This window comes from Panicum hallii, chromosome 3 (assembly GCF_002211085.1).
Source record: "Panicum hallii strain FIL2 chromosome 3, PHallii_v3.1, whole genome shotgun sequence".
Classification (NCBI taxonomy): domain Eukaryota; kingdom Viridiplantae; phylum Streptophyta; class Magnoliopsida; order Poales; family Poaceae; genus Panicum; species Panicum hallii.
Genome location: NC_038044.1, coordinates 59,160,454 through 59,184,101, shown reverse-complemented (window position 1 = coordinate 59,184,101; position 23,648 = coordinate 59,160,454). Strand labels below are relative to the sequence as shown.

Here is a 23,648-nt window from a genome sequence, read left to right as displayed (position 1 = left end):
AGGTGTGAAATCAGACTGCTTATATATATTCAATTGATAATTACGCATCATAATATACAACTATTGAGAAAATATGAAATGTAAAGTTAGAATATTTTTTGAGTTTCTCTTACAAAAAACATAGCGATAAATATGGCCCCCTTTAATATTTTTTCCAATTACAATATGAAATGCTAACTTTACGAACTTGACACGTATCTCCCATGATTTTTCACTTCCTGACATGGTTCTTAAGGTGCTATGGCGACTTGTGGCGACCTACCCCCTCACAACGCCTAGGTGTATAAGGCGCGCGGCGAGGCGACACCATAGACATATCGCAAACATACCATGACAGAAAAATTTAATAGCATTAGTCAATACATCAGTCCACAAGCTTAGAGTCCAGTGGGTATCTCATTATTACTAATTGAAGGCTTCTTTTGAACCCTCCATATGAATCCATCTAGGATTCCATATGAACATCCTACAAAAGAGAGCTTCTTTTGAATATCACAAATAATAGAATATCACGAGGCGTGGTAGCAGAAGATATGAACAGGTACAGGTTGGTGACCCGTCCATAAGATCGTACGGGATGCAGGCACCGAATGCTGAACGAGTGAAAGTGAGCTCCTCAACTATCGGACCAAATATTGTTTTATATTCCTTATTTAAATCACAGAGAATCTTTATCTCCAAGGCTCGTTAATTAATTAATCCAACTAAGAAACATATAAAGAGAGTTAGCATCCTTCCAAAAAAGATCCTATCTCTGCTTTTGTACTACTCCCAAAACCAGGTCACGTAGAAGCACACCACTAGCCGTTCTCATTTCGACTCCGCTGGTCGGAACATACGTCGGCCGTCCTCACATCATATTGACTCCATCAGCAAGAACTTACGTGAGAGTACACATTACGTCTACAGCCAGGACAAAAGAAGAACCTTACACTGATAAAGATTGAGAAGTTGCTAAGAAAAAGCGGAAAATCTCTAAAAGACTTTGATGGAATACAACTACCAGACAGCACAGTCATGCAGGGTCTAAGGAATAGGTTGCTAAATGAGAAGCTAAACTATGACAAATGTTCTCTTAAAAAAGAGTATTTGAAGCTGCTACAAAAATTGAATCTTGATCAGAGGAAGACTTTTGATGCAATAACACAATCAATTAATAGTAAACTTGGCAAACTTATATTTGTTAATGGATATAGTGGAACATGGAAAACATTTTTTTGGAATGCTATCATGACATCACTAAGATCTGAAGGAGAAATAATTTTAGCAGTGGCCTCAAGTGGGATAGCAGCACTTCTTTTACCGGGAGGAAGAACCGCACATTCACGGTTTCACATCCCACTGAACATCAATAATGATTCAACGTGCGATATCAAGCAGGGACCATTTCTTGCAAAACCTTTAAACAAGATATCTCTGATATTGTGGATGAGGCCCCTATGACAAACAAACACTGTTTTGAGGCACTAGACAAGAGCTTGAGAGACATCCTAAGATTTACAGATGACAATAGCCAAGACAAGCAATTTGGAGGCATGATGACAATAGTAAGGGGGTGATTTTAGACAAACCTTGCCAGTCATACTAAAGGGAAAAAGGACTCGTATTATTGATGCATACTTAAAGTTATCATACTTATGGAAGCACTTTGAGTAAATTAAACTCACACAAAATATGCGCCCTACTGCACTTACAAGTTCTAGAGAAGAACCAAAGAAGACACAAGATTTTGCAGAATGGATACTAAGCATTGGAGATAGCTAGGCAAGGCGAGAGGACGCCTACCACCCGAGCATGCTTGGACGCCTAGTTATCGCGACGCCTTACAAACCATGCTTCCTGAATACTAAATACAATTCTATTTAGTCGGATTTGCAAATTGTTTGCACCAGCTAAACTACTATCTTCTATCTCTTGCAAAAAGAGTACGATTGATGTCTTTATTATTCAGTCTCCTATTATTCCTTTAGTAAGTCTATTAGAATCATTCTTTGTCTGTTTTCTTTGTTTTGCATGTCTTAACATGCTATTAAATGGATAAAAATAAGAATGTATAGGGTGGAAAATCTCTCCTATGTTTCATTAAGTTATAGGAGTTGGGATTCGAACGAGTCTAACTGTAGGAGTATCCATCACTTGATAACATAAAATAAGTTCCATTGTTTTCACCTACTCACCTAACAAGTAACTCACACGAACAATGATGTTAATCGAGTGCTATAGTCTAGTCGCAATGCAGACTCAATATTTTATCATGCAACCAGTATAGTGACTTGTTTTAAAGCAATTATTATTGGCATACAGAACAATTACAATATAAGTTGTACACAAAACCATTTTACTTGGACATGTATTTTCATACATGCTGCGCTCCTATATCTGCAATATATTTTATCTTTCTTTCACAGCTTGTCTCGAATTTTTGGAATAGAAGACACACCTATTTGTAATAGGTCGTCGGATCGATGCTAAGTGACAACCATCCAAAGCCCTTTAACACAAAATATCTTATTGCATAACTTTGTCAAGAGACTTCATATGGATTAAGAGAAATTTACTGTCACACGCCCTTGCAACCGGAATACTAGCCATTATCATTGAACTCTTTTCCATTGAAGAAAGTTGCAACCCTTCCTTGCATTGCCATCGGTGTGTCAATACCACTCTCCCTCTTGAGTCTGTAACCTCACATGAAGCACTGTATTGCCTCTCCTGTGAGTTGTGACTCTCGAAAATAATTGAACCGGCTGATAGAATGAACAGGAGGTTAATACGTACTACGTGGACATGCAAGCGCTTCCCACGCTCGGGGTCTCCTCCCGGCCTTTGGTCCCACCTCGATCCGAGACAGTTAAGTTCGTTACACCAATAGCCACACACACCTCGATCTCTCCTAATTGTCCCCTTGTTTTGTCCATCACCCCCTACCATCCCATTCTCGATCGCCGGAGTATCGATCGAGATATACGTAGCATTATTATTCAATTGTGCAACTTGACATGGAGGCGGCGGGAGGAGGAGGTGGTGGATCGTTGCCGGGGAAGCCGGTGATGGTGGTGGGGATCGACGACAGCGACCACAGCTACTACGCGCTGGAGTGAACGCTGCAGCACTTCTTCGCGCCGGGGCAGCCGCAGGCCGCAGCAGTACCGCCTCGGCGTGCTCACCGCGAAGCCGCCCGCGTCCTCCGTCATCGGCATCGCCGGCATCGGCTCGGCCGAGCTGCTGCCGACGGTGGAGGCCGACCTCAAGCGCACCGCCGCCAGGGTCATGGACAAGGCCAAGAGCCTCTGCGCCGAGGTAGCAGTTACACGCACGCTGCCTAGACCGATGACCTGGCTCGCTCACGATCTCGGCCTCCGACGGCGAACGCGTGCAGGTGGCCGACGTCGGCTACGAAGCCATCGAGGGGGACGCCAGGGGCGTGATCTGCGAGGCGGTCGACCGGCACCACGCCGAGATCCCAGCCATCGGCTGCCATGGCTACAGCAAGTGGAAGAGGTCGATCTCGTCTTCGATTTCTTGTTCATCTGATCCTCCATGAGATTGATATGATGAACTTGTTGTTTGGTTCGCGTGGTCGTTTTGATTTCCAAGTTTCGTGATGAACCCCTCCGGCCGTGCGTGCAGGGCGGTTCTTGGAAGCGTGAGCAACTACTGCATGCACCCACCACGCGCACTGCACCGTCATGGTCGTCAAGAGGCCAAAGCACAAGCACTGACGACGTACTCTCTGCTTGATGATGCTCCAGTCTAGCTCTCTTGGTTACTGTTCTACTTCTACATGTGTCTACACAAGGAGACTTAAAAATGAACAAATTTCCCCATCAATATGCTTCCCGACATGTGTGGACTGGAGAGAGGACGGCCTCTAGTCCCAGTTGGCAAATCTATTTTAGTCCCGGTCAGGAACCGGGAAAATCAATCCGGGATAAAGAGTTAATGACGCTAGAAAAATTCTGTAATTTGCGAGATTTAAGACTTCTCACCTTATTCATAGCTTTCTTATTCAGTGCATGTGACTTTATTGGGATATTTTTCTTTTGAACTAACTCGTGGATGAGCTTTTAGTCCCGGTTTAAGGACCCTTTAGTTCCTGTTGGTGTTACCAACCGGGACTAAAAGAGTTACTTTTAGTTCTGGTTGGAGGCTTCAACTGGGACTAAAGATCCCTCCTGCCCCCTAGCCGTTGGATCCGGTACTAATGTCTACATTAGTTCCGAGATGAAAGACCCATTCTGTACCGGTGGATTATCTTCCATCTATCCGAGACAAGGTCGAGGGAAGAAAACACAAAGGCGCGTCAAGGAATAGAACGTAAAGTTGGAACTTGTTTCTCTAAGCCCTGAAGAGAATAGAAATGAAACGGTGTCTTCTCGTTTCGCTTTTATTCATAGGGGTGCAGTGATCTTATTCCAGCACCACATTTAAAGATCCTAATTATAGTAGTGTGTCTTAGCTCGAGGGACGATTTTCTTATGGGCATATGTTAACTCACCTGCTAGGTGTTCCCTAGAGGATTGTGCCTTTTTCAATTTGTTAGAGAAATGAGGCGTTAAATAGAGAAATTTGGAACATTAAAAGAAATAACTCAACACTATCATGCACCCATAGTTATATAACCATAGCTTCTCTTCCTTCATCTCCAGTGTGTCCCAAATTCATACTAGATCAAGACCTAAGCCACTCATGGTGGGAAAATTAAACGTCAAGGCAAATAAGCCTATGCATCAGCAAGGACCATGCTTTGGATTGTTCTCTGGTATTCTTTTTGTGTAGTTTTGGCCATAAAAAACAGTTATTCCATAGTATATTTCCATTGCTCGAGTAAAAAAAAAAATCCATTGCCCATGGTATGCTTTGTATTTTTCTGGTAGTGAAAATTCATTACTCCTTTATATATTTGGACCGTTCTAGTAGCAAAATTCGGCTCAAGTGGTATAGTTTTATTGTTCTGAAAAATCTGTTATTTAACGGTTTATTTTAATGTTTGTAGTGGGGAAAATCTATTGCTGCTCACATGTTTTGTAATAAAAAAGATCCTTATTCTCTTATTCTGATAGTACAGTTTATTTATTCCTGAAATTATTCAAAATGATCCATGATAAGTTTTCGAGTTACTCCTATTATATACTTCAAATTTCTTTTTGAAAAAAATACTTTGATTATTTCATAATGTGTAAATTACTAAATTGATTTGCTCAAGTGATATGTGTTAAGGTCCTATGATTTACTTTGAACCAATAAAAGTAGCCGAAGCATGTAAAAATCGTGTGATTTGGGCCTAATGGGTCGATTTGGGAAGCAGGCCCAGGCACAGGCGGAGCTTTGCTTCCTTGCTGCCCGCACGGCGCTAACCGCCAGCAGCTAGCTCCTCATCGACACTTCCCCGCCCAGCCGCCGCCGCCGCCTCCGCCGGCCTGGGGCACGCCGCTGGCCTGGCCTCCGCCGCCACCATCTCGGACCTCGCCGCATCTTCTATTCCCACACTCGCGCGCAACTCCGCGATCCTCACGAGCAGACAGCGGATGATGACCTCCGTCGGGCTCGCGCCGCGGGCAAAGTGTTCGACGGAATGACGCGCCGGGAAGCGGCGGCCTCGCTGCACCGGTATCTCGCCTGGTTCGTCGCGCATGACGGCACGGAGAGAACCCTCTCGCTCGTCGCGGAGAAGGCCAGGCAGCACGGAGCCCTGGGCTCGGCGGACCTCGCGTGCGCCCTGCGGGCGTGCAGGGGTCGCGCCGATCGCTGGCCGCGTGTGCTGGAGGTCCACGCGGCGTCAGTGGTGCGTGGGCTCGGGGGTGACCGTCTCATTGGCAACCTGCTGATCGATCTGTACGCGAAGAATGGGCTCCTAAGGTGGGCAAGGCGAGTGTTTGAGGATCTGTCTGCCAGGGACCATGTCTCGTGGGTGGCAATGCTGTCCGGGTATGCACAGAATGGTCTGGGAATAGAAGCTCTCGGGCTGTTTCGCCTGATGCATCGATCCGCGGTTGTTCCCACTCCGTATGTTCTGTCCAGTGTGCTGAGTGCTTGCACTAAGGCAGTGCTTTTTGCGCAAGGCCGGCTGATCCATGCCCAAGTTTATAAGCAAGGATTCTGTTCGGAGACCTTTGTGGGAAATGCGCTTATTGCTCTCTACTTACGATTTGGATCATTTAAGCTAGCAGAAAGGGTATTTTCTGACATGCCGTTCTGTGACAGAGTGACGTTCAATACATTGATCTCAGGACATGCTCAGTGTGAACATGGTGAGCGCGCATTGGAGATTTTTGATGAGATGCAGTCATCAGGGTTGAGGCCTGATTGTGTTACCATTGCTAGTTTGCTTGCAGCCTGTGCCTCTTTGGGAGATCTCCACAACGGGAAGCAGCTCCATGCATATTTACTGAAAGCAGGTATGTCTTTGGATTACATAACAGAAGGCTCACTCCTCGATCTCTATGTGAAATGTGGCGACATTGAAACAGCCCATGAGATCTTCAATTCAGGTGATAGGACGAACGTGGTACTATGGAATTTAATGCTTGTGGTGTATGGGCAGATCAGTGACCTAGAAAAATCCTTTGAAATCTTTTGTCAGATGCAAGCTGCAGGTATACGCCCCAATCAATTCACCTACCCGTGCATTTTGAGGACTTGCACTTGCAGTGGTCAAATTGAACTTGGAGAGCAGATTCATTCATTAAGCATAAAAAATGGCTTCGAATCTGACATGTATGTTAGTGGTGTACTGATAGATATGTATTCCAAATATGGGTGGCTTGATAAAGCTCGCAGAATTCTAGAAATGCTTGGAAAGAAAGATGTGGTCTCATGGACTTCCATGATTGCTGGATATGTGCAGCATGGCCTTTGTGAGGAGGCTCTTGCAACATTCAAAGAAATGCAGGATTGTGGAATTTGGCCGGATAACATAGGACTAGCTAGTGCTGCCAGTGCTTGTGCTGGAATCAAAGCAATGTGCCAGGGCTTGCAAATTCATGCTCGGGTTTATGTGTCTGGTTATGCAGCTGATATTTCAATTTGGAACACGTTGGTAAACTTGTATGCAAGATGTGGAAGAAGTGAAGAAGCTTTCTCTTTGTTTCGGGCAATTGAACATAAGGATGAGATTACATGGAATGGATTGGTCTCCGGTTTCGGGCAAAGTGGTTTATATGAACAAGCTCTCAAGGTATTCAAGCAGATGGGTCAAGCAGGTGCCAAGTACAATGTGTTCACATTTGTTTCCTCTATAAGCGCTTCTGCTAACCTTGCAGATATAAAACAAGGAAAACAAGTACATTGTAGAGCTATTAAGACAGGGCACACCTCTGAAACTGAAGTTTCAAATGCTTTGATTTCACTTTATGGAAAGTGTGGCAGTATTGAAGATGCCAAGATGGAGTTTTCTGAAATGTCTGAGAGGAATGAGGTGTCATGGAATACTATCATCACAAGTTGTTCACAGCACGGACGTGGGCTAGAAGCTTTGGATTTATTTGATCAAATGAAGCAAGAAGGTCTAAAACCAAATGATGTCACCTTCATAGGCGTGTTAGCTGCTTGCAGTCATGTGGGTTTGGTTGAGGAAGGTCTTAGTCACTTCAAATCCATGTCTAATGAGTATGGAATTACTCCAATACCTGACCATTATGCTTGTGTTGTGGATATTCTTGGACGAGCTGGTCAACTTGATCGTGCAAGGACATTTGTTGAGGAAATGCCAATATCCACTGATGCAATGGTTTGGAGAACCCTTCTCAGTGCTTGTAAAGTACACAAGAACATAGAAATTGGGGAGATTGCAGCCAAACATCTCCTGGAGTTAGAGCCTCATGATTCAGCATCGTATGTTCTCCTTTCAAATGCATACGCTGTTACTGGAAAGTGGTCCAATAGGGATCAGGTCAGAAAGATGATGAAAGATAGAGGAGTAAAAAAGGAACCGGGTCGGAGTTGGATTGAAGTGAAGAGTGCAGTTCATGCATTCTTTGCTGGTGATCGGTTGCACCCCTTGGCTGACCAGATATACAGTTTTTTAGCTGATCTAAATGACAGGATAGCCAAAATAGGGTACAAGCAAGATAATTACCACCTCTTCCATGAAAAAGAGCAAGAACAGAGAGATCCCACTTCCTTTGTCCATAGTGAGAAGTTAGCTGTGGCGTTTGGGTTAATGAGTTTGCCTCCTTGTATGCCCCTTAGGGTGATTAAGAATCTTCGTGTATGCAATGACTGCCACAATTGGATGAAATTTACCTCTGATATCACAGGAAGAGAGATTGTATTAAGGGATGTGTACAGATTTCACCATTTTACCAATGGCAGTTGTTCATGTGGGGACTTCTGGTGAAGTATGTGCTGTTCTCATTGCCAATGTTTCCATTTCCGCTCATTATGACGTCACTTTAAGTATTTTAAATGGGAGTTACAAAAGTTTCTTTACTTTTACATGTACATCTGACATTGGAATTCAGAAGATAATGGCAGCAAGACCAGGCAATGCGATGTTGGGAGCTTTGGATCAGGTACTCATGCCTATAGCATGCTAGTGGTTTTCCATCCTTGTGGTAATCAAATTGGTCTTAGGTACTTTGTCTCAATCTATATAATTATATCTTGCTTGTTTCAGGTGAAGACAGTTGTTGCACTGCAAGCAACCTTTGTTCATTGGAAGAGAGGGTGATGGAGTAGTTGCTGGTAAGCATGCATTTGCAGACCTATACAATCTACCAAGTGGTGGAAAAAATGAGATTGAAATGATAATAGAAAATATGTTATCCAGGAGCTGAATCTCCAAGATGAACCCCAATTCCTATGAAACATTTCCCTGCTATCAACCCTGTTCTCGGGATCAAACAATTGACGTTTGACTACACTCTGTAGTAATACCAGTAACATCATTAAATAATCTCATAGAATGCTTACGTTGGTATGTGTGGTGTACCTGCAAACCTTAGTCCTTGTATAACCTGTAAAAGACAAAAAGGATTATAGTTGCGTACAGTATCTAGGCGAGCTAAGGAAAATGTTCTTGTCTGAATGTGGTAGGGTGGACATTGCTAAAATGACCTGAGCCTTCCCGTATTGCCTTCCAGGGACTGCTCTTCTGCTACAAGAACATCATGGCTCTTGGGGACATAATGGTAGTTAAGCAAATGGCCAACAAGTTTGACAATTGGGCATGTGAATCAATTCAGGAATGTTTGGATGGACCAGAGCAGTGTGCAACGAGGATCTATTATTTGCCGAAGGAAGGAACCTGATGTATGACATGGGCCTGATGGAGTCTGAATCACCTGATAGGTTCCTCTCTAGAGCAAGAACAAGCTAATCAAGCAGAAAGAGTGGCATCTATTGAACTAATAATGCTGATCTGACTTGATTGGGCCAGCATCATGTCGCCACGTACTCCAGAATAGCTTCGCACGGTAGAATTGAGAAGGCAATGCATTGGAATGCACTGCCAGGACCGTGGCATTCCGTGCAGATGAGATCCACTTGGATCATTTCCTGCGAAAGGTAATATCATTATAATACATGAATGAACTGGTCCTGTCCTGAATCTCTTTCGACGATGTTACAGATGCTAAGGGAGCTTCCCTATGCTTTCCAACAAAGTTACGGCACAATTGTTTACCTCTGTCTGACTCTGCAGCATTGTTTCTGCTGGTGAAAAACCATTGAGCTTTCGAGTTTTGAGGTCCAACAGGAATCCAAGGATGAATATTAAGGTCCGGTTTGGCATAGCTTCAACTTCTTCTAAAATGGCTTCTGAAGCGGCTTCTTTGATGAAGCAGCTTTTCTGGTGAAGGTGAATCTGTTTTCAAAATTATTTGGCGAAACTTGGACCTGCGGAAGAAGCTAAGCGAATCTACGATTTCCAGCTTCTCCTCCCCAGTGTAAGCCGGGAACAGTTTCACCAGGTGTTTCATGGATGAAGCTGCTGGAAAAATATCCCTTTGGCATAGAGTCATGTGAAGCTCTTCAAGAAGCTGTGCTAAAGGAGAGCATTGCTCTGAGCAGCTGGGACGTGCATTTATTAGGGTGCGTTTGGTTTGACTTCTGCAACCTGCTTTTGCGTTACAAAAGCAGAAGCCGAACCAAACGATCCGGACCCCAACCTGCTTTTCCCACCGCGACCTGCTTTTGCCAGTAGAAATCCCGCAGCCGAGAGGGACCTGCTTTTGCTGCGGTGAGGGCAAACGAATATGGAGAAAATTACCCACTGCCACTCGTTATGATACCGATTCGTTTCTTTTCCACCCCGAGTCCTCCTCTCCACGCACAGGCAGACAGCTTCGCTAGGGTTCTCCTCCATCTCGGCGGTGCTCCTCCCCCGGCGGCCCGCCTCCTCCGGCGGCGCTCCTCCTCCCAGCGGCCCTCCTCCCCCGGCGCCCCTCCTCCTCCCGGCGGTGCTCCTCCCCCGGCGCCCCTCTCCCCCCGGCGGCCCTCCTCCCCCGGCGGTGCTCCTCCCCCGGCGCCCCTCCTCCTCCCGGCGGCGCTCCTCCCCCGACGCCCCTCTCCCCCCGGCGGCCCTCCTCCCCCGGCGCCCCTCCTCCTCCCGGCGCGCTCGTCCCCCGGCGGCCCTCCGGCTCCCCGGCGCGCTCCTCCCCGGCGGCCCTCCTCCTCCCGGCGCCCCTCCTCCCCCGGCGCCCCTCCTCCTCTCGGCGGCGCTCCTCCCCCGGCGCCCCTCTCCCCCCGGCGGCCCTCCTCCCCCGGCGGTGCTCCTCCCCCGGCGGCCCTCCTCCTCCCGGCGGCGCTCCTCCCCCGGCGCCCCTCTCCCCCCGGCGCCCCTCCTCCTCCCGGCGCGCTCGTCCCCCGGCGGCCCTCCGGCTCCCCGGCGTGCTCCTCCCCGGCGGCCCTCCTCCTCCCGGCGCCCCTCCTCCCCCGGTGGCCCACCTCCTCTCGGCGGCATAAGATAGTTATCTAGATGATAACTCTTTTGATGAGATGAACAATTTCATGACATTGCAAAATGAATCATATCTTTAATATTAAATTATGTCATATTAATGCAAAAATCTCATCATTATAATTATTTTGCATACAAACAGTATATCAGGGCCTCAAAGGGCATTATAGACAATTTACAGCAAACATACAGTTTCACAGCAGGTTGAACCAAACAACTTTCAGCTTTTTCACAGCTGTCAGCTCACAGCAGCTTTTTCACAGCTCACAGCTCACAGCAGCTTTTTCACAACTCACAGCCCAACCAAACGCACCCTTAGTTTGACAGTTGAAAGGAATCGTGTTTGTATAGTTTACAAGGTGGAGGGAGTGAATTAGATAAATTAAAAATCTTAATCTACAATTTCTACTATTTTGCATAAAATATAAATTAATTATGCTATCTAGATGTATAATTGAAGTTCAACTAATGTTTGCACCTACCCATAAAGAATTTTTCAACCTACTGCTAATCCTAGTAGAAAGTAATCTAAGAAAGTAAGGGAACACAATTTGCAAGTATGAAATGCAAAAACGTAAAAGAGCAGGTTAGAGAGAATGTAAACTCAACTCTCAGCATGATGATTTATCCCGTATCGGTAGGCAAATGCCATTTCGAGTCCACATTGGATTTCCACCAAGAATATGCTCCCGGTCACCAAAATCTTTTCCGGTCAAAATTTTAGGCTCGCTACAAGCCTCTTACCAAGTTGGATGAAAAGCTTTTCACTAAGGCAAGATTCACCACTCCTTCTATTTGGTTATCTTAACGATATCTTCACTACGGAGCTTCTCCTTAAAAAGGGTCTCCTTGTCCCTCGTATATGGTTGTTGTCGCCATTCCATACCAAGTCGAAGGGTCGATGATTTGCCATTGAGCCACCGAAATTCCAAGAAGTCGGTGCACTAAGCTTACAAGGTTGGTTCACTCCAAGAATTTGAGCATAAGACAACAACAACTTGCTCTCTCTCTCTCTCTCTCACTCTAGACCTAATATAGCACTAACCACTCTCTAGTCTTTTGCTTATTGCCTTGAACATGATCAATTTACCATTTTGGTGGTTTGGATGTGTTGTTGATGTGTCTTGCACTCTAATGGACCTTAGCATACTTCATCAACTCCAAATAGACTAGTGGAGGGGGTATAAATAGCCCAGTAACTCAAAAGAGCCGTTGCTCCAATGGCTAGTATAAGTGCAGTAGCATTGTATAATCCGGTACACTCATAGGGTAGGTGTTAGATCATTTGGTGCCCCTTTTGACATATAGCCGTTGGATTCCCTCCTCAAAATTCCTCCAATGCTTCATTCCCTATGGCAGCAGATTATCCGGTGCGGCATCGGATCATCTGGTGATGAAGAGAATTCTCCAAAAATCTTCTGTAGGTTGCTAAGTAATTCACCAGACCAACCACATTGATATGCTGCATTAATCCGATACCTAATGGCTTATCCGGTGCTGAAGAGTTCCTAATTAACTTGGAGCTTTGACATCGTCTCTGGTAGATTGTCTAGCACTTAGTTTGCTGAACCAAAATGTAGCACCAGATCATCTGGTGTCATTGAGTTTTCAACTAGTGCTTGATCTATTAAGCCGCTGCTCACAAAAATGATACTAGTGGATCATCCGGTGTCTTGGATTTCTTCTCCAGTAATTTGAGACTGTCTGGTGCAGCTTAGGGTTGGCTTCTTGTATTCGAGAATTTTTTTTCTTTTTTATTTTCTGTTTTCTATTTGTTATAATATTTTTCTGATTGTTTGAAATTATTTTTTAGAGCTGGATCATGACGTGGACAGGCAATTAATGAGCGGACCGCAACATAACCTGCTCCTAAACATCGATTTTGAGGGACGGTTGCGAATGTGCCTCTACAAATATTCTATTTTTATCTGTGAAAAGTAGAAACGGATAGTGGAACCACCCTTACAAATGTGGCTTTGACCGTACAAACGTTTTGTGTAGTAGTGCTTGTGCTTGGATCCAAATTATAAAATACAACTATATATATATATGTCGCAATTCAATTAGAACATAACTATGTTTTCTTTGATTCCTCCTTTAATCAGCACTCTGCAGGATGGCAACTGCTTAATCACATATAACATTGTCAATGGGGAACACACATATCTGGCATTTACTCGCAAGTGGATCAAAGTCTGATAAGCAGCAACGAATCATGTAAATCCTAGTATTTTTTTCCCTACAAGTTGTTATATCACTACTGTTCATTTAAGTCTGGGTCAATGTACTTGTGATTCAAAGATGTCTATTTTTACCACCTCTAGCAGTTGGCAAGAGACATTGTTACCTTAAGTTCTAAATTAGATTCTGTTTGGATGCAAGTGCTAATAGGTGAGAGTACTAAACTTTAGCACTAGTGTATCCATATCCAAACGGGAGTGCTAATGAGGTGGGCTAAACTTTAGCCAAGACTCAGGAACTTTACTATGCGTATGAGTGCTAATATGTGCTAAAGTTTAGCACCTAACTTTAACTCCTCCAAACAAGCCCTTGGAATATACAAATTAAATTCAAGGCTATTCATTGCATTAAATTGCTACTACATAGACGTATACCACGGTATTGTTAACCTTAAATTTTGTACCTGTCAAGAAGGTAGGTACTTGTACCATCATTTGGTACCTTCTCAAGTTTAAATTTTCTGTCTGCCTCTCAGTATCTCCAAGAGTATAGTAATGTGCATCTTGAAGACCATTTTAACTTGTACAGGCATAGCGTGTTGGTAATGATCGAAGACTTTGAATGGTTCATGGTTTTGCGAGGAAGAGAAGAACAAATGAGGTGGATTGATACAAAGACACACCGAAAAAAAAGAGAAGACTTTGCATGTTTGCTGGTAGACGAAAGGTATATACTGTTGCTTTGTGAACACGTAAGCATGTCATTCGTTCCAGGGGGAGGGGTGGTGACCTGTACGGGCTATTAGATATGTGTCAGTGGTTGCATCATTCGATGCGTCTAGGCTACTTGCTGGTCTAGCCTTCACTGGATTAATCACTATCTCAATCAGAGAGTGAAGCAAAAATCTTGGAGCATGCATCTATGTAATAGCCATTACACAAAGGATGATGAATGTTCCGGCAAGCTAAAGAAATTCATGATAGATGTAATTAATACAGAAGCTAACCTGTGTCAATATATACTGCCTCCATTTTTAAATAAACAACGATTGAGAAATGCTAATTAGTTTATTTTTTGAACTAATTATATTATCATGCCCTCAAAGTCATATATTAAGAGACGGAGGGAGTATTTTATACCGTTATCGTGCATAAATGAACCGGTCCTGTATTTTAATAGCGATCTATGTTAAACTGTAATATCTATTATTATCGATGTTAAAGGTGCTCACAGAAGTATTCTCCATAGGCTGCTGGGCAGGAGAAGAAATAATAATATAAAGCAGCAACAGAAGCAAGTACAACAAGGTTTCTAGCAATCTATACTGATCTGGAAAAGGTCTTGTTTCACAAAGTAGTTGCCAGCAGAACAATGTGCCTTCTAATTATCAAAACAGTGTGGAACAGTAGAAGAGGAAATTACAGGAAGCATATATAATTGCTCTATTTGTGCGATGGTACTTGACAAATTGAGTGCCGATCCAGATTAATTTGGCTTAACACAGTCAGACGATATTGCTGCCGGAATAAGTTTGATGAAGTTTGCATTGGGAACTTGCTTCTTCTATACAGAATTAAAGAAGGCACGAGACTTAGCATTTCTAATGTGTAGCTGTTTATTATATTTCATCTATATTGTGCTGTGTATGACACTTTGAAAAGTTGCCTGTGTCATCAGAATGGTTTGCCTTGTGCTTTGTATTGGCTTTGTGGTTGGATATCTAACCGAGCAAGCTAGCGGAAAATACCGTTGCCACCATCAATAATCCATGACATCATGATATCAAGTTGGAATGATTTTGGACTTTGCATAGAAGACACCGAACTTCAGTAGGTACAATCACAATTATTGGTTTATTAGTTCCAAAAATGAAACTTTCCCTCTCAAGTGGGCCTAAGTCAGACGAGCGCCAACTAATAAGCATACAAACCTTATTATTTTCCTTTACAAGTCACTGTATTCAAGACTACATTGCAAGTATACACAATGCTCCTGGAGGTACGTGGTTTCTTTCAGCCATTCCGGGACAACTCACAGAGCATAGGAGGAAGAAGCTGTCTCACGACTTGGTCAGTTTACTTGCTTTCAGATGACGTCTACTTTTATCATCGTTAGAAGCAAATTAATTCGTGGTAGCACTAAAATGCGTATTATAGGTAATGCCCAGATCTGATGGTCAATAATATATTTTTACCATCCGTAGAAGCAAACAATAACCTGGTCACTGAACCATGTGCAGTTCGTTCATTAAAATTCTTGCTATCTATAGTACTCAGATATGATGTTTAATAATGTTATCCTTTGAAACCTATGGTATCTCAATATTGATTCAGGGCAGGAATATTCCCCTTGCTACGCTATTAACCATGAACTAAGGCTGGCGTACCAATTTTCTTTTTCTTTTTTGGTCTGGCAACAATATCCATGCTGGTCCAGGTTTAACGCTGGTTGGACTACTTCATCTACGTGCTGGGGTTTCAACAGGGCGCCGGTAGAGAGAAACGATTGTCCATACCAGCACCTATACACCGGCACGGTGGTACAGAAACCTGCTCATCCGTGTCGCATCGCTCCATTCTGCTGCCCTCAAAACTGACACCGCGACACGGATAAGGTTATTAGGATCCGGCATGGACGAGGCGCTCTCCAATAGTGGTATTGGGGTTCAATTTATAAGGTACTTCTATTCATTTTACATATCGTACTAGCTTCATCAAGTTAAAACTGTTCAACTTTTACAGAAAAATATTTTTCTCTAAATTTAGTTAAAGTAATTTAGAACAAATCTAATACGACATGTAAAAAAAATAAAGGGAATACTTAGTTGACTTAGGCAGAGCGGTTCACTGACCAGTTAATAACCACCACATTTAGTATATCTCCAGCAGGGTCAACTGATCAGTTGGTCCACTTTTTCAGGAAGAAATAAACTGGCAATACCTAGTTGGTTGGCATTCACCTTGCATTCATACATACTAGCTAGTATATTCTGTTTCTGCTACATGCTGATAAGAGAGCCAACTCGCTCGATGACGACCTCATTCACCAATCACCATGCATGTCAGCAGTGCTCCCTCCAATAATTAATAATCTCCCCTTGCATTGGTTTACTCCGCTAAGTGGTTGCGTTCCTCTCTATATAGGAACACCTCTAGGCTAAGGAGGACGCCGGAAACACACACACAAAGTTGTAGCTAGCTACGACCTAAGCTACTACTTACTGGTCAGGCCACGCCGCCCGGCCAGGGGTTGACGACCGAGAGTGATCCGTCATGGCATCTGCTTCCATCACGTTCGTGCTGATCCGGCTTGGGGAGCTGGCGGTGAAGGAGGCGGCGCTCCTCCGTGGCGTCGACGACGACATCCGCCTGCTCCGGGACAAGCTCGAGTGGCTGCAGACGTTCATCCAGCACGCGGACCACGAGCGCCGCACGGGGGCCAACAACTACATCGGGCTCTGGGTGCGGCAGACGCGCGACGTCGCGTACGAGGTGGAGGACGTGCTGGATGAGTTCCTGCGCAAGGCCGACCTCGAGCGGCTCGGCCTCCCCGCGTGGAAGAAGTGTCTCAAGCTCGCCACCACCTGCACCACGCAAGTCTCCGTCCGCCGTGTCCTCAGGGATCGGATGGACAGCATCAAGAACAGGCTCAAGGAGATCTCCGAGAACGTCGACAAGTACAAGATCGAGAAGCTACAGTCGTCCACTTCGTCAGCGCAGAATCCGACCAACTCCGCCGCCGCGTCGTGGTACGTCCATGCATATGCATGTCATATGGCCTCGCATGAACTCTCATCATCAATTCCTCCTCCTACTTATTTGTGACCTGCTGGGGCTCACCTATCTGGTATCTGCAGCCTTAAATAAAAAACTTACACGTTCAGTAACGTCTCAAAAGCTTACAAAGTTAAGGGCACAAGTTATTAGCTAGTAAACCTAATACAAAATAAGAACTTTTGTTACTCCCACACTATCTCACATGTGGGCCATCTTGTCATCAGATGATATTGTAGGTAATAGGGTACTTCTAAACCTGTAGGTTTTCAGACACGAAGGCTTATATATATAGTTGTCTACCACATGGTTTCTTGTGTACTCACTCTCTCACAAAATAAGTGCTCTTTTGTTTGTCCTAAGTCAAACCAGTTTTAGTTTGACTAAATTTATAAAAAAGAACTATCAATACTTATGATACTAAATAATTATCATTCGATTCGTCATAAGATATATTTTCATACTATATCTATCTTGTGTCACAAATATTGATTCTTTTGTTTATAAATTTGGTCAAATTTAAGATAGTTTGACTTAAGACAAATCTAAAAAATATTTTTTAGGATAGAGGAAGTAGTGTTTAGAAACTTATGCGAATCAACAGGTAGTTTAAGAAATTTTCTAAAACTATGATTAATAGCACAAACTCAGGGTATGTATGCTACAATAAAGAACGTGGATCCTTAGAGCTAGAACAAATCTTCGTTTTGGATATATATATATATAATAGCTATTAATCTTATGGATATATATCATGGGTGTAAAGAGAAGTAACATGGCGGTAATAGCCCGTTTGCAAAGGGTAAACTAAGTAGTGACATGTCATGCCCGGCCCCTTTTCTTTTGGAGATTAGGTCCTGTATTATTTTTCGAAACATAGTAGGATTTGCAATGCATATTCCTCCATCTAGTAAATGATAGCCCTTTTCGATTCCTGCCAATGTTACAGTAACATCTACATCATATCACATCAGAATGGATTTAAACATACGACATCAACAAAGCATATTACAGAACTTAAGGTAACAAATTATGGCCTTAGTGCTCTCTTCACAATCCAATTTGATCCTTATATATTTTTTAACTCAAAATTGTATAAATTAAAACACGACCCTTTTAAGGTCTGACCCTTAGACTATGTAGGCTAAAATTCAACGTCCTTTACCACCCCTAAGCATACCAGCGAAACTCTAATAGTACTAATTAAGGAATCCTTTTGGAGTCTCTACATTAATCGTCGTGTGACAGCATAGAAAAAATAAATACTATAATTTTAAAAGAATCAGAAACATACCGCTATAAATTTCATAGACTCTAATAATCATTTATGGTAATAACCATCGTATCTATTATACTTAGAAAAAAATATCCATCTTTGATATTAAAAAATATTCTAAAGTAACCCCTAGATCTCCATCTAAAATTTACACCTATGCCATTATAAAAACTAAACTAAACTAACCCCTAATCTTCATCAAATATACCCAACTATGAAACCATGAATAATAATCTAAAGTAACCACCTAAATTTGCATCTAAATTACTCATATCCACTATTAGTATCGCTACATCTACATCTAAGTTACCTGCTTTTGTCGGTTTGTCCTTATAAAAAGTGTTCCAAAGCACTCCTATATATATATATATATATATATATATATATATATATATATATATATAGAAGAAGCTAAATCTTGATATACATGCATGATATATATGTCACAATGCAGTTCACGTCAAAATGTATGAAGGAAACGATATGCATAGAAATTTCATGTTAAACACGGCTCATGCTAATTGTTCAATGAAACACGCATGGAGCAATGGTGACTAGAATACTTGTCCTACGTCAGCTCCTCATTGAATTCACCATGCTATTCATCTGAATACATGTTTGACCATTAAATATGAAAATATAAGCAACACCAAACTTCAAATTTGAAATATTTAATAGCATGAATTTGATAAAAATAGACGCATCAAAAGGGAATGCAGTGACCCATGATTTTAATTATATTTCTTGAATGCTTATTCCATTAAGAATTCAATGGAAATTGTATACAAGTTGTTAGAATAGTCTCACATTGACTGTGGAAGAGCAATATTAGCTAACTTAAAAAGTGGGAAGACCCTAATCTTATTGGCTAGCTTTATTTTAGGGTGTCGAAAGTGGACCCTTTCACAGTCCTATAGTTGGTATCATAGCCCAGTCAAGAGATGTGGGTATCATATAGCCCAATCCATGAGATGTGGGCGAGCAATATTTGGACCCATAGATATATGTGTGTGAAGGCACCTAAGGGATCGTTAGTAAATGGTGAAGGACACAGTGAAAGATCGAAGAACACCAATATGTGAAGGGGCTATTGTTAGAAGCATTATTATCCTAAACACTAAACGTTAACCAGGAGGTCACCTATCATTTAGATATTTATCTATACTAAAAACTATTTAAATAGGTTAAACAGATATTAAACAGGCTAAACGTGTGATTAAACTGATATGGCTATGCTATAGGCATTGTGTAGCATTTACATGGAGTGTAAATAGGCTAAACTGTTGTATATATGTAGACGAACAGTGTTTAGAATAGTCCCACATTGAATGGAAATGGCAATATACCTAACTTAAAAATAGGGAACCCCTTAATGGCTAGCTTTTGTGGTTGTGTAGAAAGTGATCCCTTTCGGTCCTACCACCAAGTACTAATTAATAATAATGGTGGAGCTAGCAAATAAAACAATCTCTAGAAAATCAAATATAGTGCTTTAGAATAGTCCAACATTTGCCAGTAATGCTCCTAAATTATAAATGGGAAGACAACCGCCTCATCACTTTCGGGTGTATAAAAAGACCCTTAGTCTGCTATAATTGGTATTTGATCATAGACCATAAGATGTTGGTGCAGAATTTTTTGCCATAATGACAGGAGTGTGTGATGGACGTGACGAGAAATATAAGTACTATCTCCGTCCTAAAATATAACAACTGTTAGACTTGATGAAAGTTAAATATTTTTATCTTTGACGAATAATATCTTAAAAACAATTAATTTTAAATAGAAAAGGTTACATGTTATGACAGTTGGTTTCATTTTGAATCAATTAATATCAATTTTATGTTGTCAATCTTTTATGATTCTTGTACTATCCATAGTTAAAGTTTAAAAGGTTTGATGGAAAAAATTTAAAAATATCTAGAATAGAGGGAGCAATATTTAAGTGTGAAACGTGAATATAAAGTTATATGCAATATGATGTAATTAAAGCGCATGGTAGAAGGGGTGCCACTAAAAATTATTTAATCATATGCGAGATGTATGGCAAGAATGATACCTTTTTACAAGTTATCTCATATGAATAACGAAAAGACATTGGAAATTTACATAAAGATATTATAAGTTTGTAATATTCATGTGTATAGACGGAACAAAACCTACTGCATTTTATCCTAATTCATTATGATGAACTCATGCAGGGATGAAGAAAATAAGTTTGTTGGGTTCGAGAAAGAATTCAATGCCCTTAAATGCCAGCTCCTCAAAGATGATAAGGAGAGATCTGTCATAGCAATTGTTGGGGAGAGTGGCATAGGCAAATCTACACTTGCATGGAAAGTCTATGACAGTTCCGACATCCGGTGTCACTTTCACCAACGTGTTTCAATCAACATTCCACCGCACATCAGAGATACTGACATCTTATACTTCATCTACAAACGCCTTTGTCCTGATGCTGATGATAAAATGTCATTAACCACAGAACAACTGCATGCTTCTCTCTCTGAAAAATTGAGGAATAAAAGGTATCTGATAATGGTGGATGGGCTAGTCAACTTCACCAACTGGAACTCCGTGTTGCATGGCCTACCGGACAATGGGGAATTAGGGAGTAGAATTATGATCATCACTCGTCTTGAGGACAAAGAAGCTGCATATGCTGACCCTAAAGTTTCACCACTCAGAATAAATTACCTTAATGAGCATGAGAGCAAAGACCTATTTTGCCACAAAGTATTTGGGAGCAAAAATCAGTTCCACAATAAGGTTTTCGGGAGCAAACCCTTGCTAAAAAATGAAGAAGAGGAAATGTTAGAGATTTTTCACAAGGGTGTCTTTGAGATTACGCAAGGCCTCCCCTTGGCAATTGTTGTGCTTGCTGGGCTTCTTCGAACAAAAAGCTTCACGGAATGGGACAAAGTGCTCTCACAACTTAAAACAAATGAGAAGTCCAAACGAGTAAAGAGAATATTGGCACTATGCTTCGATGATCTACCAAGCAGGTTGAAGTCATGCTTCCTATATTTTGCAGGAATGCCGGAGAATCTAATTTTCAATGCCAGGCATATTGTGCGACTTTGGGTTGCCAAGGGGTTCTTGAAGCCAAAGAAGGGGAAGACCATGGAGGACATTGGACAGAGCTACCTCAAGGAGTTGATCTCGAGAGGCATGATCAATCTTGTGAGGAAGGATCCCAGTGGCGGTGTTTGGCTTGTCACTATTCATGACCGCGTGCATGCCTTTGCACAATCAGAAGCACATGAAGAAAGCTTCCTTGAGGTCCACGACAATGCTGATCTCCTTATGCCTAATTCAGTGCGACGCCTTTGCCTCCATAACTATATGCAGTCACATGTTCCTATGGACACTTCATTTCCCAAGCTAAGGTCCATCTTATGTGACTTCGCTGAAGAGAGGAAAACAAACTCAGTGAAGAATCATGGAGGTCACAATGGCTTGCGCTATCATGGCCTCCAGTTTCTTCCAAGGTCCAAATTTCTTCGGGTAGTTGATCTCCGAGGAATGCGGATCAGGAAGGTACCAAGTGAAATTGGGAACATGGTCCATATAAGATATTTAGGCATCAGGAGCCGCTCTCTTGTTCATATCCCTTCTTCAATGGGGCGACTAATCAATCTCCAAACACTTGATATAACAAGATCTAGGGTTGAGAATGCTACACAGGCATTCTGGGAGATTCCAACGCTACGCCATGTGATGGCAAACAAGCTGAACTTGCCAAAATCAGTTGGAGTGTTAAGCAACATGCAAACGCTCACCGGCTTGGTGTGTACTGATCCATGGGAAAAAAACATAAGCCCTTTGCACCACATGATTTATCTTCGGCATCTTGAGATCTCAGGCCTGGGCTCTGGCCATTGGGAGGCACTTGCAGATGCCTTTCAGAAGCTGGAGGCACTTGTGTACCTGCACCTGGCTGCAAAACCTGAGGATGAGAAAATACCATTCATCCAGCTGACAAAATTTACCCTTCAACGTCTACAAATCCTTGAGCTGTACGGAAAGATTGACATGTCAAATGCAGATATTGAAGAGCGGTACACATTGCCAAACCTGAACAGGTTAGTGCTTAAGTTGTCAATGGTGAATCAAGAATTCATGGACAGGATAGGTGAGCTACCAAACCTGAGGGAGCTAGTGTTATCGAAAAAATCGTATGACGGCAGTAAGCTCATGTTCTCCGACAGTGGATTCAACAGCGTCACGAACCTTGTGATGGCCGACCTGGAAGATTTGGTAGAATGGACAATAAGGCCCAAGTCCATTCCAATGATCAAAAGGATTGCTCTATCAGGATTCACCAAGCTGAATATTAAGCTTGAGGGGAACCAGGGGCCACAATGCCTGAAAGGCCTCATGGACCATCTAGAGGAAGTAGTGCTCTGCAACATGCCTGACGACTTGACTGTCGAACCAGCAAACAGTGCCTTCAGTGAAAAGATTAACTGTGTGGCCATCAAAACAAAGAGCGAGGACATAATGGACGCCATGCTGAGAGCTGGAAGATGGAGGGAAAGTATGGTAGCCGGGACACTGTACTAACACTAGGGCTCATCTGCGCTTGAACTGCCTATCTGCCCGGCTGTTAAATGGATGTGTGCCTATGTTTTATACATATTGTTGCGTTTGAATTTAGATTCACCATGCATTTCGTAGTCATCTCCATCAGGTTTACATATGAGAGTGCAGTTGCCGTGTGTGTGTGTGTGTGTGTGTGTTTAAGTAGTAGCAATATTACAAAGCATGTGGAGTCCTCCTTTCATGTTTTGCCTGTAGTAGTTTCCCTTCAATCTGTGTTCAGATAAAATACGGCATGTGTACTGTTTGTTATTCTTGTTAAATATATGGGCGTTGTTCAATTGAAATTCTTGTTATAAACAAACATCTATATTAATGTATCTTCAAATTTAATTACCGACTAGAATTGAAGCTACATTATAGAATTTGTTATTTGAAAAATTTGTTAGAAGCATATAATTAGCCTATGTTGGTTTGAAAAAAATATCTGTATTCATATCTATGTATATCCATCTATATCTGTTCTATTTTCAACCCTATACCCCCACGAGGAAATGGGTCTCTAGCGCAACACCGGCCGATCTTTTTGTGAGTCGGCCAGCAGCATGAAGCAGCCCGCGGCAAAAATTCAGCAGCAGAAAGGGGATAGCGGTGGTCGTCAAGCTTTAGGGTCCGTTTGGTTCCGATTCCTGGGACCGATTCGCGTCAAAGAATCCGAGAACGCAACTAAAGGGTTCCGGTGGGCGCAGCGATTCCGTGGACACAGTCGATTCCACCAGTTCAATTGCCGCAGCGGCTCGTACCCCAGATTTTCACCGATTCCGGTGGGTATTTAACCACCTGCCATCGGTTATAACATACCGGTTCGGCTTCTTTCTTTTTTCCCCACCTGTCGGTACATGCAGATAGGGGTACCTCCCGCTAGGGTGCCTAGATCTTAGGCTTCTCATAATCCATGCTCCCCCTCGCCTCTGGG

The 23,648-nt window shown here is 42.7% G+C and overlaps 2 protein-coding genes and 1 pseudogene across 5 annotated transcripts; all 3 read left to right on the top strand.

Moving 5' to 3' along the window:
* The first annotated feature begins 2,999 nt into the window (after positions 1 to 2,999).
* LOC112885560 lies at positions 3,000 to 3,722 on the top strand (annotated as a pseudogene).
* Positions 3,723 to 5,313: 1,591 nt separating this feature from the next.
* On the top strand, positions 5,314 to 9,624 carry LOC112884009 (pentatricopeptide repeat-containing protein At4g13650). 4 transcript variants are annotated; one of them, XM_025949294.1, is made up of 5 exons: positions 5,314 to 6,251; positions 6,336 to 8,339; positions 8,463 to 8,513; positions 8,618 to 8,685; positions 9,084 to 9,624. In XM_025949294.1, exons 1-2 carry the CDS (start codon positions 5,576 to 5,578, stop codon positions 8,336 to 8,338), a joined length of 2,679 nt encoding a protein of 892 aa, XP_025805079.1. In that variant the 5' UTR covers positions 5,314 to 5,575; the 3' UTR covers position 8,339; positions 8,463 to 8,513; positions 8,618 to 8,685; positions 9,084 to 9,624. The 4 variants fall into 4 exon arrangements, with proteins under 4 accessions (XP_025805079.1, XP_025805078.1, XP_025805076.1 ...); XM_025949293.1 differs by having other exon boundaries at positions 5,314 to 8,339; positions 8,466 to 8,513; XM_025949291.1 differs by having other exon boundaries at positions 5,314 to 8,339.
* A 6,729-nt stretch (positions 9,625 to 16,353) lies between these two features.
* On the top strand, positions 16,354 to 22,970 carry LOC112885559 (putative disease resistance RPP13-like protein 2). Its single transcript, XM_025951149.1, has 2 exons — positions 16,354 to 16,829; positions 20,332 to 22,970. Exons 1-2 carry the CDS (start codon positions 16,354 to 16,356, stop codon positions 22,694 to 22,696), a joined length of 2,841 nt encoding a protein of 946 aa, XP_025806934.1. The 3' UTR covers positions 22,697 to 22,970.
* The last annotated feature ends 678 nt before the right edge of the window (positions 22,971 to 23,648 follow it).